The sequence below is a fragment of the Ictidomys tridecemlineatus genome, chromosome 7 (genome assembly GCF_052094955.1).
Source record: "Ictidomys tridecemlineatus isolate mIctTri1 chromosome 7, mIctTri1.hap1, whole genome shotgun sequence".
In the NCBI taxonomy this organism is placed as follows: Eukaryota; Metazoa; Chordata; class Mammalia; order Rodentia; family Sciuridae; genus Ictidomys; species Ictidomys tridecemlineatus.
In genome coordinates, this window is record NC_135483.1 from 20,030,563 (window position 1) to 20,044,826 (window position 14,264).

Below are 14,264 nucleotides of genomic sequence, written 5' to 3' on the forward strand. Positions count from 1 at the left end.
AAATCAGGTTTTCATCGTGCTATTGTGCCATTCACAATGTTTTAACAGTACTTCTATGTTCCTAGGCCCAATCCAAACTAATTAGTCTAGTATGCAGACTGTCAGTTTGGCATCCAGGGAAATTCCTCAGGTTATTTTCTCAGGGAAATTCCTCAGGTTATTTTCTGGCATTGACCCGCATAACCTTGTGTTCCTGTCCAACCTGTCTGTTCATCGTTCATCAAAATGCCCTTGAGGTCCTGTTTCCACAGAGTGGCACATGCTTGTTCTTTCTATTTGAAATTTATCCACTTAGAGAAGAAACCAAATGTTGTAAATGATGGACATCTGTGACCATATGAGATTAAAGTTTTGATACGGTGAAAGACACCACATAAATGTACTAAGTTTATTATCAAATAAATGATAGACAAGAAAAAAATTGAACACTAAGACATTAAAATGAATATTAGTCTTAATTTACAAAGAACATTTGCAAATTGCTTTGCAAAATGACAATAAATAAATTAAAAAGATGGACCAAATATTTAAACAATAAATAAGAGATGAAAAGTGTCCAGGTTCTTTATTAGTTATACATATGTATACTAATACATAGGTAAATATCTGTATCATATTTCACTAATCATATCCAAAGGTACTATAGAGGGTTGAATTTACTCAATTCATTGCTCTTGACAATTTAAATTGCTACACTTATGAAAAATAATCTGTCAATATGATTAAAATTAAAAACACATATACCCTAATTTACCTTAGAGAACTTATTTTATGAGAATAACAGTAACAATAAAAATATACAGTGGCAGAAATAGAACCCATAAACAATCTAAAATTTATTATCATAAAATTGACTAAAATATAATGATTTATATTACATTCCTATGGCTAAGTTTGTATTTAAGATATGACACAATCTTCGATGATAGTAAAAGTAATGAGTTAGAGAAGGTTTTCTGGATAAGGAGTGAGCTCCACATTATGTTTCATATAGAATGTTTCTTGGTAATATATCTAGTATGATACTATTTATAATAAAAATAAATAAATATAGAGAATAATATTAATATCAAGGCATTGATAATGGTTACATGGTAGAAGTGGGTCCAGAAATAAAAAGGTGACCATGAAGAAAGACCAATAGCTTTTCTTTACATGTCTCTATTTTGTACATCTTTGTACATGTTACGTGTTACCATTAGCATGAAATTTTCTTGCAATTTAAAAATACATCATAAATAATGTAACAAGAACTATGGCTCTTCTCTCCCTTTATAAATTTTACCCATGAGTCTTATCTCAAGTTAATTTCTAATTTCTATGAATTTATTGATAGAATTATTTCCTTGATAATTCACCATCTGGTTCCTGTTACTGCATTATAATTGCTGCCTTGGAGTATTATTTAAATAATGCATTCTTATTTAACTGTTCATATTAATGTCAACTTACTTAATTAGAGTGTGAGCTTTTTTTGTGATAATAGAAGAACACTTTGATCTAGAGTGTTGTTTAAAGCTTCACAATTCACTCACTCGTTCACTCATTGAACAAATATTGATTGTGTTTCTACTGGTTATGGAGCTCTACATTGGGTCTTAAGGATTTCAGCACCATCTTGGGCAAGACATTATCAATGCCTAACAGTTTTATGGGGAATGAGGAACCAAAGGAGGTCTTGGAAATGAGTAAGTTGCTAATGGGAAATTGCAGTGTGTTGGTTTCTAACAAAGTGAGACTCGGGAATCAGGAGAATTGACTTTGAATTGTCTATGCTTAGCCTCTTAATAGCTTCTTAATCCCCACCCATATTTTTATATTCTTAAAAGTAAAACAAGAAGGGGTACAGGAGAATGAGTTGAGATATGAAGCATTTTGGGAGGTTCAGTTCCTGTTAATAAAGACTTGTAGGCAAAGGCAGAGCTCCTTTGACAGCAGTCAGTGCTGGACATGTTGCTGTTTACACATTCATCTTCTCAGAATTAAAATGTCAGAGAATCAGGAAGAGATGACAGCACAAAACATTGTTCAAATGATACTCACATGGTGTTGCCTCCCCTGATCATGGGGAGACAAGAAAACCTTCCCTATACAGGTTACTCAAATTTTAAGCTCATTTAAATTTGAGAAACAAACATCCTCTTAAGTGCACTCCAACCAGGAAAGTGGGTCACCTCCCTTGTACTGTACTCTGTATGAACTTCCTGGCAGCACATTGCTCTGTGAATAGGATCATACACCAAGGTTGCCCCTCAATCATTGATGGATTGTTCTGTCTTGCTCCTCAGTGATAAGCATGGCACTAGGGTGACACTGGTAAACAGTTACAGAGGTCTTCCTTGTGGTGTGTCAAAATCACCTGTTTTCCATGGGGACCTTCCTTTTTCTTGGGAGCACATTACCTATTTACCCTACCGGCTGCCTATTCCATCTCCCCACTTCCCATTAGACATATGGGCCTCCTCTATTTGGTCGTCCTGTCATTTGGTCACCCAGCATGTGTTCTGTTGAGAGAGAGGTGACTTTGTTGCAGCTTTTGGCTCTGAACAGCAAAATCATTTTTCTAGATACTGGTTTATCTCAGGCCCGACTGAAGAACACTATTGAAAATATTTTTGACGAGAACCAATAGTATAGTGTCTTACATATACACTGGCTCATAGCAGCTAATAAATGACCCTCAGACTCTAGAAGATCTTGAATAGAGAGAACAATAAGAGCCACCTCCTTAAAGAATTTGGTTTCTTTATTATATCTAACCTGCTTTATTAAGATATGGCTGGTTTCCTGAGAGAAGACTATCTGTTTAACTGAGCTCGGCTCCCATCAACAGCCAAGTGGACTAGGTTCCTGCCTTCATGGTTAGGGAGGTAGAGTGGGCACTGGATTTCTCTTCAGAATCCTACCTCACAGCTATGCAGTCAAATCAAATCTAAGAGAAGCTTTTTTCTCTTCAATAAGGAAAGTAATTCCTATCTAAGTCAGGAGAGCCGAGACAAAATAATAAATTCTCAAGAGTTATGTGCATGTATTTGTTTAACAGATGCAAGTATAGACTAGTGGTCACAAGAGACCTAAAATGATGCTCCCAGTGTCAAATCAAGTACAATCACCATAAATAATATGAAAAGTATTAAGTTATTTAGATGCTACCTTACTTGAGTCTCTGCATGTCAGGTTTTTACTGTACATATTTACAATTCTTTTCTAAAAGAGCAGTGAGACCTATAAAACATAATAAAGAATTTTCTAAAATTATAGGGTACACAAATAAAATATGTGATGCAGAAAACTGACAAACTGGAGAAGGGATAGAATATCATGAGACGATGTGGGGAGGCCTAATAAAATCATTCCAATGGAGTCAAATTTCGTAAACACAAACATGAAGAGTAAGAAAGAGAACAGTTGTGCCTGGCTTACCCATGTCATCAACCACCGGAGCCAACAGAACACCCTGCTGGCGGAACAGATAGTAACTGAAGGAAAACATTTCTTAAAGAAAGAAAAAGTACAAGACCTGAGGAAGCTTAGTCTCTTTCTCCTTTGGGTCCTGCTAACCTCCAGTTTGGTTACATTGACGGAGTGTTGGATACTGAGTCTGTTCTATGCCAAGAGCTTCACGTGTCTTAACTCACTCTTGCTCACCTCAGCCCTATGGAGGAATGGCCTTGTTATCATTCCATGCCATTGATGAGAAAACTCAAGCTTAAGTTTAGCATGTCTTAAAACCCACTGCATCCCTGTTTTAACCCCAGGGGTGTTTATACTGTTATCATTCTCATGTTACTAACAAGGAACACCAGGACCAGATGGAGAACTGCAGAAACAAGGCAATATTAGTGGAGAGAAAGGGTGACCTCAAGTTCATGAGCTATTGAAGATTGGAGGCTGAATTTGAAGTGGGACTGAAAATAGGGAATTACAGTGAGAGGCAGAAGGTGGTGGCCTGTCCCTGGTGGGTTTCTATTGGGAGATAGTGTTACAGTTTATTAGCTTTTCCTTAGGAACTGGAGAGGACGAGGCGGGGGATGGGGGGTGGGAGGGGATGAGAGGAAAAAACTTACGGTGATTAACAACATCAGTGGAAGCTAATGCAAGAAATAATGATAGCTAAGTTATACGCTAGCCATATTTTAGCATGTTTAAAATAAGCATTTGAGATGGGTAATATTTGTATCTCCCTTTTGAAGATGAGAAATCTGAAGCTTAGGTCATAGCTAGGTCAGTAGCAGAGATCAAATTCAAAGCCCATGATTTTAACCAACATGCAAGTGGTTATCATCATGGTCTCTATTAGTGACTGATATATAGCCAAAGTATTACATAAAGGAGTTAGGGAGATAAATGGCATTGTTAAAGGATGTGTTCTTATTAACATGAAGCAAACAATTTTTTTATCATTACTAGTCAGTACCTGACTCGTATTTATCCATATTTTGATAGATTGAAATTTTGTTCTTTCTCTCCTGACCTTGAAATTTCTTGGCATCTAATTCAAAGGAAGAAGAGGGAAAAAAAGGCTCCAGACATCCATCCACACACTGAAATATAGAATTTAAAACAGCAAACCACCTAAGATATTGGTCTGTCCTTATGCATAAAATATATATTAAAATGAATAATAAAAGAATCTAAAAAATTGATATAATTAATAAAAAAAAGTTTTGGGGAAATTGCCTACTTGCTTAACCTGTCTGATAAAGTCACCAAAAAGGAATATGCAGCTTAACTTTTATCAAGGTGACGGAGTTAAAGCAATTCTGTGCCATGTTTAAACACTGAACTCTTTTTCTAATGTTAATTTATAACACTGAAGGATTATTCCATGCTTAATGAGAATGATAAAAGATGAGTACAAATATGTAATAGAGTGGAATGGGACAACTCCAGGAATCTGCAGTCTAAATTCTAGTTTTAGCTTTGCCACCAATTAGTAGCTGTGTAATTTGGAGCAAGTTATTTAACTTCTCTGGGACTCTGAATTCAGAAAAGCAAAAACAACTGGGGTTCAACCAAATTATCTCTGAGAGTTACCTTGCAAGTAGTAAGACTACTGGTTTGAATGTTTGAGATCCAGATATCCCTGGGCATGTCTCTGATTGGGGATCTCAAGAAAGCCTCTGTGATGGAGGCTGAGAAGTATTTGAGGATTTGTAACCTAACTTGTGTCATTGCTGGGATATGGAGCCAAATCTAGTAAAATAGTGAGTGATGGCTAAATAGAAGTTCATTTTCTTGTAGTTAAAGGATTCACTAAAAAAGAAATTATCCCAGAAAATAGGTATGAGCTCTGCAGGATTTCCCTCATGGTGTTGCCTCACTTACCAAATAGAGGCAATCGTGCACACCTTGCATAGTCTGGCACTCAGACGTATGCCCTGGCCTCTCCAAACGTGAGTTCCATGAGGATCAATGGAATCTCTAAGTAAAAACCTGCCTAAAAGCCCCTCCCACTGATTAGAAGGTTTAGAAATCTGATCGGCACACAGAGTCCAACTGTAACTGAATTGATTCTACCCTGCCCCTTCCATCTCTGCAGCTTTGGGCTAGTGACTTAATAATTCTGAGCCTCAGTTTCTTCATCTGTCTAACGGGAATTAGAATGTTTTGTTTTTCCCCCTCAAAGTCTGTTGAGATACTTAAATTGAAATATGGTTGTAAAGCACTTGCACTGCCACTTGCAAATGGCAGCTCTTGACAGTCATACTAACACACTGGTTGACATTGTCATTAGAGTCTTGCTGAAGGGGGAGACAGTCTTTTTCTGCCCTGTGATTCATCGCAGGCCACATGAATGGAAGAGTAGTGATGGCTACTCTCAGGAGTTTCCATGTTCTAGAAAGTGACCCAAAATTCTTCTAGTTGAATGAGGTGGCAGCAGGTCAACATGGGCTGGGCTGAGACAGGAGCACCAAGGAAGCAGTGGCACTGTTGCACTTAGCAGAGGATCAGTGGCCACTGGCAAGGACACAATGACAATGCCCCCCAACAGGAAAAAAAGCCCGTTTTAGAATCATCTACAACATTTTTTATGAACAAACTGAATATTATGAAGTTGTATTAACAGTTTTCATTGTTGCTAAAATGTTAAGGGGTATTGAAAAATTTGAATTCATTTATTTATTTAATCAAAAATGTTAATGAGTACCCACTATGTGCAGGAGCTAGGGTAACAAATTTAGTAAATGGGTGGGGTCTTGGCCTTCATGAAGCTTGCATTCTAGGCCTGACTAGACACATATAAAATGCACAAGAGGTTCTCATTTAATAGTGAGCCTGTGAAAACAGTAAGATGTCTTAGGAAGAGGACAGGTGAAGCCAGGCATGGGCTTGCTGTGCGTAGGGCAACTGAGCTAAGATCTCAATGAGAAAGAACCATCCTTGGGAAGATAGGACCAGGCAGAGACCACGGCTCTGAGTCAGTAATGAAAAACAAGACCAGAATGTCCAGAGGAAGCTACAGGCAGAGGAGCAGTTTGAAATGATGTGGGAGAAGTTGGGAGAAGCCAGATAAGAAAAGACCTTGTAGATCCTAAAGACAAAAATGCCATTGAAAGGAAACCAAGAAGCTAGCAGAAGCCAAGATAGGCAATAAGGTAACAGAGCATTGATTTCCAAACCAACTAATGAAGACCTGGATGATTTTCAGAAAGGAAATATGCCATCAACTTTCAGCATGTTTTAGTGTCTAATGCAACTGTTGGGCTATGGGGTTACATGAACTCCATTGTCTTAGTCACTTGCTATTACCAAAAATATGGCCAGCAGATTATTGTGTGAGCATGTGTGTGAGCGTGTGTGTGTGTGTGTTGTGTGTGTGTGTGTGTGTGTGTGTGTGTGTGTGTGTAGGAGAGAAAGAGTGTTGGGACTGAACCAAGGACACTCTATACTGAACTATATCCACAGCCCTTTTTATTTTGAAAGGGATCTCCCTAAGGTGCAGAAGCTGACTTCAAACTTGCAGTCCTCCATCCTCAGTCTCCCCAGTTACTGGGATTACAGATGTGCACTACTGACCCAGCAGGTCTGTTTTAAACCCAATATATAGCTAGTGTAAACTAGTGGATGTCATGTAATGACAATAGTCTTATAGTCAGAGGCCAGAGGTCAAATTTAAGTTCCCTGTTCACATCTACTGAAAGACTCTGGGCAGTCATTGAGATTGTTTCCTTACATTATGTTTACGGAATTACCACCACATAGGAAAATTGTGAAAATTTTGGAATTTCCTTGAACATTTTAAAGCATCTTCCAAATATGTCTTACTAATTCAAAAGTTATTTTCTAAATTTCTTGTCATTATTGTTTTCAAGTACAACCACTAGGGGTCAGAATTTCACATAAGTTTCTAAAAGAAACCACCAAGGGTAGAAAAAAACAGCTTTTTTCTACTAAAGCAGCATAAAACAACAAATTAAGGCACAGAAAGAAAAATAATGGTGACTTCAACAAATAAGTTTTGATAATTGTAATGATGCTTATTTCCTGAATTGTTACTTAACAAACTTCGGGAAAATTGTTACATATCTGTTTTTGATGTCTGTATAACTTTGGCTATTCCAATATTTTCAGGACAAGTCTACAATGAAGTTTCATTTTTCAAATAAAGAAACTGAAGCAAAAGTAGATATAATAATAAGCTGAAGATCAAGCAGACTGAATATATAGTGCCTTTCTTTCCACTAAGCGATACTTAGAAACTTGTACTCTAAAATAATGTCTTTATATTGGGCAACTTTTCTATAACTGAATAGTATTACTGGTTGTTTTCCATCTGAAACTCAAAAATAACTTGCATATTTCCTATATGAGATTAAAGTCAGTTCCTTTTATTGTCTGTTTCCCATACTATCTAGAGCTTCTGAGCTCAGCGCTGTAGTGCCAGTAAATAAGGTAATGAACTGGTTAGTCAAAAATACAGACCACTTAGTCTTAGGAAAAATATATTAACAAAAGTGATAACCCAGCCCTTTGAAGTGTTTATCTAGCCATTGAGCATTTTGGTTTTTCATTCTGTGGAGTTAAAGATACAAGTCTGCCTTGTTTGGGGTTGGGAGGGGCTGTTACAGTATTCATAAAGGAATGAAGTAGAGATGGTATTTTATATTTGAGAGAAGTTGCCATGTCTTATTTTTTGGTGTGCACATGATATCTAACATAGCACCTATTGTAGGGGAAAAGCAGTAATAAATATGCTTAGATAGTTCCATGTACATTTGTAGGCAATTTGTAGAGAAAGAAACAAGTGTTGATCCTAAGAATCTGCAATCTAATCCCAAACTTACCCTGTAGACCTAACTCCTAGGAAGGTTTCTTATCTTAGCTTTAAACCCTCAGCATCTAACCAAGAACTCCAGGGCTGTACAGTACATTCCAGAATCATGGCATCTATTTACTAAGAAGGAACTTAGAATGCTTTTGATGCAAAGTCCCTAGGCTCCAGGGAAGAGAAGAAATGGCATCTGAGTCCCTCTTCCAGTGTCCCTCTTCCTTAGATGTGTCACATTTTCATCCTGCCATACTCTGGTTGTAATCATTTCATAATTCTACACAGACTCAGAAAGAGAGTTAAGGAAGTTTCCATCCCTTGAAACTGTAACTACATCTGTAACGGGAAAGAGTTTTGTGGTAGGTGAAGAAATAACAATAAAAGGATACATGGTAGACAGCCTGCTGACATTCAGCAAATATTAATTACATCCTGATTAAAACAATAAAATAAAATAAGATGCTTTCAAAGAATTTCTAAAGTATACTCCTTGCCTTTTTTTCTTGGAAAGATTTAAGGTTTTTATCCATAATTTTTATTTTTTTAAAAGCAAGGATTAAGCAGGGCATGGTGGTAAATGCTTATAATCCGAGCCGTTCAGGAGGCTGAGGCAGGACGATTACAAGTTCAAAGGCAGTCTCAGCAACTTGGCAAAGTCCTAAGGAATTTAGTGAGACCTGGTCTCAAAATAAGACATAATAAGGGCTAGGGATGTGTGTTACAGTGGCTATGCATCCCAGGATTCAATCCCTGGTCAAAAAAAAAAAAAAAAAAGAGCAAGGATTAAGGGGATTCTTCAGCCATGTGCATTCAGCACATTTTCTAGTTTCTGTTAAGCTTTTTTTTTCTTTTTCTTTTTTTTTTATTGGTTGTTCACAACATTACAAAGCTCTTGACATATCACATTTCATACATTAGATTGAAGTGGGTTATGAACTCCCAATTTTACCCCAAATGCAGATTGCAGAATCACGTCGGTACACATCCACAATTTTACATAATGCCCTATTAGTAATTGTTGTATTCTGCTACCTTTCCTATCCCCTACTATCCCCCTTCCTTCTGTTAAGCTTTACCCATTCCTTGGGTATTCTGATCTGCGTAAGCAATTCTTACCCAAGACCCATCTGAGTCACTATCGTCTTAGAAAATCTGCTCTGACCTCTGTGCCCCCATAAATTATTTACCTCTTCATTATTTATGGCACTTAGACATATTATCCTGTGTACATCTTGTGCCTAAAATAGTGCCTGACACTTATTAAGTATTCAACATATGCCAGTTAAATTGCAATGAATGAAATTGTTACATTGACATATTATATTTTGGAAATTATTTTAATAATGCCTTATTCTTCTTTCAGTTGGAAAGTTACAGTTTCTGTGCATGGAAAATGATTTACTGGTGCTCTTCTTAAACAGACCCTCCCACTGACACAATCAAGGAAAACATTAATTTCAGCTCTGTCCATGACACCACAGTAATAACACAAAGTTTCCTACACTCTTTGGAAAATCCAGTAATGGTTTTAAGTAAATACTTTATTTCTAATCAAAACTTTCTTTTCTGAACATTTGCCCTCACATTATTCATTTATTCACTCAAGAAATTATTTGGAAGCCCCAAGGTCTCATTGTTCCTTCTTGCATTTATTTTATGGTATCAAAGGTTAAAACTTGGATTGCAATCTTTGGAGGAAATTAATTCACTGATTAAAAAATGCACTTTAAGCAATACACATTTAAATAACTGACAAACATCAGGCCATTTTAAAAAATAGTTTTTGGAAAGACCCTTTTTTCTACTTAAAATTTTAAGCAGCTGCAATTCTTCTGCCCTATAGCCTGAAGAAGCATAGCATGAATTACTAATAAGAGAGCACCAATCTGCAGTGCAGTGACCACTTTCAGAACAAAAGGGTAAGAGCTGAAGCCAGGAAAGCAGATTTATTTTTTATTTTTAAATTTTTTTTTAACCAGTTGCTTGGAGCATATTTGGACCTTGGCTCTGCTTGGAAAAAAATTGCAATATTCAATCATTCTTCAGCGAAAGGCACTTGACCTCAAAGATTCTACTTTCAAATAAAGAATTGTTCATTTATACACTCCCTCCAATCTTTCACCCCCCCTCACCCTCCTAAAATTCATCCTCTTCATTGGAACCTAGGAGCCAATTAATTAATGTAAAATATGTTTAAGATTTAAGTTTTCTTTCACTGAACTTTTGCCTAAATAGCTTTAGCAGAATCAGTATGAGAAAGGAGAGGAAGAAAACCAGCCCAAGAATAAAGCTAGATGCTCTTAAAGAAAGTGTTTCCGAAGAACAATGACTTGGATGCACATCTTCCTGTGGGTATGATGGAGGAGATTTCCTCTGTCCCCTGGTAAATTCAATCAGATTCCTACCCCAGGGCTTATATCTCCTCCCAACCTTCTCTTACCTAACATCAGGGAAGACTTCAAAAAAGTACCTACTAGTGATTTCCCAAAATATAGGTTGATAAAGGGGATAAAGGAAAGTCATTGAGAACATAGAGTGGGGATGAGGGAAGAGATGGTCTTTACTACTTGAGATTTGGGGGTTTCTTTCCTCACCTTTGGGTCCTGGTGAAATTGTGTGTGTAGCGCAGACTTCTGTGGTGGGGCGACTATCAATATCCAGGCCCAGACTCTGAATTTGCAAGAGAAAGAAGAGCAGGAGGATGAACTGGTTGTTTTGAAGCAGGACTCCAAAGCCATTCATTGCTGAAGTTCTTCAGAAAAGGATTTTCCTGAAATGCCAAATAAATAGCTTTATGTTAAATCAAACTTCTGCTACAGGGAAGAAAGGGAAGGGTTGGGGGCACACATTCCAGAAAGTGCTACGAAGACAAGAAGGAGGCTGACCCTGAATTTTGTTTATTTTTTCAGTATCCCAAATAAACCGTACATGGTCCAGACTGTTTATTCTCAAGTGACAACAGTTTATTGAAAACTATCTCTTAACTAAACACTTAAGTGTGCAGGCCAGGAGAAACATCCTGAGACTAAAGGGGATAGGGGTGCCTCTGCTCAGTACTGGGTCTGACAATTTTTAGGTTGCACTGAATTTAAATGCTGAGTTGTGAACCAGATGTTTTTGCAGATATGATGCAAAACCCTGTAAGACTTTGAACTTTTCCTGAGGTGACATCCATCAGCTGATGTGGCAGCTGACCACAGAGGCTTCCAATGTTCCCCATGTTCTTCTCTTGCTCACAAAAAGTGATCTTGGGATTAAATCCCCAAGGAAAGAATGACCATCTTTTCTGCAGAACAATTTGGCAAAAAGTAAAGAACATTAAAACTGTAACGGTGGCCCTTAGAAATTGCCCTCTGGCAACTAACTCAAGGAAATATTCTGAAATGTAGATAAAGTTTTATTTGAAAAGATACACTAATGGTTGGCAAATTATGATGTGACTGTTTTCTTAAAGTGGTGTTTGTAGCAAATTTTTCAAGTGGAGGAAATAGCTTACAATATTATGTTTCTTAAAAGGCAGACTAGATTTAGACACAGATTATATAGATCTGATATAGACATAGATATGAACTTTGAGATCAATCAATCGACTGACAGACCTACCTACCTACTGGCCTGCCTGCCTGTCTGTTCACCTACCTATTCCAACAACCCACATCCTGTATGACTAACTGTGGCTTGGTAAGATATTGGAAAATTAGAACCAGAATCATTTATGAGAGGTTCCTTGCCTTCTTTGTTCTCAAAGACACATTAACTCAGAGTTGGGTGAAAGGGATTCTCAACCTGCTTTCCTTGAATTTGGAAAAGATGGAGAGATATTGTTACAAATAATGGTCAATCCAAGAAATATGGGTATTCAACTTCCCCAGAGCTGTCATTAAAAGGATCACAAACCCAATGGCTTACTCAATATACATTTTTTTTCTGAGATACTGAGGGTAAAGACTTCAACATATCAATTTTGGGTGGAGGACACAACACGTGATGGTAGGCTCATGGTATGTCTGAACTGATCTCTTCATTAGCAATACAAGCAGAGAGGGAAAGGAGTTGGCAGCAATTCAACAGTCACTATGTACAGGCAGAGTGCTGCTCTCAATTCATATTTACTACATTTAGACCTCAGAGCATGTCTATGGTTCAGATAATAATTCTCCTATTTTGCAGCAAAGTATCTGAGATTTAGGAAAATTAAGCAACTTGCAAACAGTCATATTTATTTAAAAAAAAAGCCACCCTCCCAAAATCAAATGCAAATTCTTTCCCCAAATTCCTGCTCTTAGGTGGGGCAGAAAACTATTTGGTTTCCATAGGATGAATATTCTCAGCCCTTGAGAATGCACTAATTTTATATATGCTTAAAATGTCCAGAGTGGATGTATTTGTGAGGTTAACAGTGATAGGAAAATAGTGAGAACTAATACCATGATGTTAGAAACCTCAGATTTCATGTGTTATGACCAGATACATGACACAGAGCAAGACACTCAACTTCAAGTGCCATAAGGCATACAAAGTGAGGTGGACTTTCTATCTAATGTTCTTTTTGAATTCTATGATTTTTAAAAATTGATGCTCTTTAAATTGTTTAGATTGCTCTAAATCCACTCCACTTCTGCTTCTTTTTTAATCTTGAAGCATCCCTTGGAATGCCATGAAAGTATAATCATTACATTTACATCCAGAAATCCACTGGTAAAAATCTGAAGAAAATAGTAGTGCTTAGAATTTTTCCGTGATATGTCCCATTTCTTCTCTTTGAAACCTCTATTCTTTTTTTTAACTCAGCAAAGTCTATAAGTATATTTCTGTGTTTTTCAATAGATTATTACATCAAAATTTAAATTGCCATGGAGTATTCATCGCATATTTTATATATAAAGCAATATTTAATCAGTCAATGCTCTATTTCTGGGAACTTAAATATTTTTATATTATTAACATAAATAATACTGTGATGGACATCTTTGCAGCTCAATCTGCATGTCCAATTCCTTTTTACTCTCGAGGAAGACAAATGCATGTGGCTTGGTAATTCATTGAATCTTAAGAGTAACAGGTAAAGGTCAATGTTTAAAAATATCTCATGTTATAGTCATATTCTACTCCCTTTTCCCAGTCATATTCTACTCACTTGTCTCCAGGCTTTTTTTAATCCTGGTTTGGAAACTTTAGTTCCATTTATTTCTCACTGAATAAAAGCAGGAGCTTATAAATAGGTGGATATTAAAAGAAGAGGACTTTAATGGAAGAGAAAGGGCTGCTCTCTTTTAAGCCAAGATTTACAAAGAAAAGTGATCTTCAAAATTACTTTGAAGCTTTGACCTAGACGATTGGACAAGTGTTACTTCCATGAAGTCAAGCTAGTAAAGAATCAGTTTTGAGGTAAAAATAATGAGGCTGATTGAGTTTAAGGGTCAGGGAAATAAGTGGTGGAGGTTATGAAAGCAGGGAGTTTGGGAAGGAGGTCTTGATTCTATTACATATTGAGAGAGCTTGTATTTAGTCACCAGAAGAAGAAGGAAGGACTAGAAAATAAATCAGAGAGATGGCAAAATGTAATGGAAGCCAATGGACATGTCCTGGTACCAACAGATGCATGGATACACTGTTATGGACCAGGCTATATGGGCAATGACCAAACAGACTCCTTTTTACCCTGAGACTCCATATCATGTAAGAAATGCTTCTCCCATGGGAAAGCCCTGCTTCTGTACCTATTAATAGTTACCTAACATAGCATACTTGGCAAACAAAATAGCACAATGTAAATTTTACACAATGTAAAATTGTTCTTTTTGGTTTTCATTTTTCTTGGGCGATGTACCTTGTCAGAGATTGATTGTCTTGACGTTAGTAACCATTCTCTAACCTGCACTGAATTAGTGTCATTTTGACCCACTTCCCTTCTGCTTGCTTGCTGCTATGCCAACCTGAAAAGTCCCGTGGGAAATACCAATGTACCCATTGCATTGTCTTGCTAACTGCC

The 14,264-nt window shown here is 37.0% G+C and overlaps 1 protein-coding gene across 4 annotated transcripts in view; it reads right to left on the reverse strand.

The window, feature by feature from the left end:
- The window catches only part of Colec10 (collectin subfamily member 10), a 157,794-nt gene that overhangs the window by 24,733 nt on the left and 118,797 nt on the right, over positions 1 to 14,264 (reverse strand). For all 4 annotated transcript variants that reach the window (XM_005316210.4, XM_078016756.1, XM_078016755.1 and 1 more), the window contains one exon: positions 10,867 to 11,042. In XM_005316210.4, coding sequence (XP_005316267.2) covers positions 10,867 to 11,014 — 148 coding nt within the window. In that variant the 5' untranslated portion in view covers positions 11,015 to 11,042. The remainder of the gene's footprint in view (positions 1 to 10,866; positions 11,043 to 14,264) is intronic.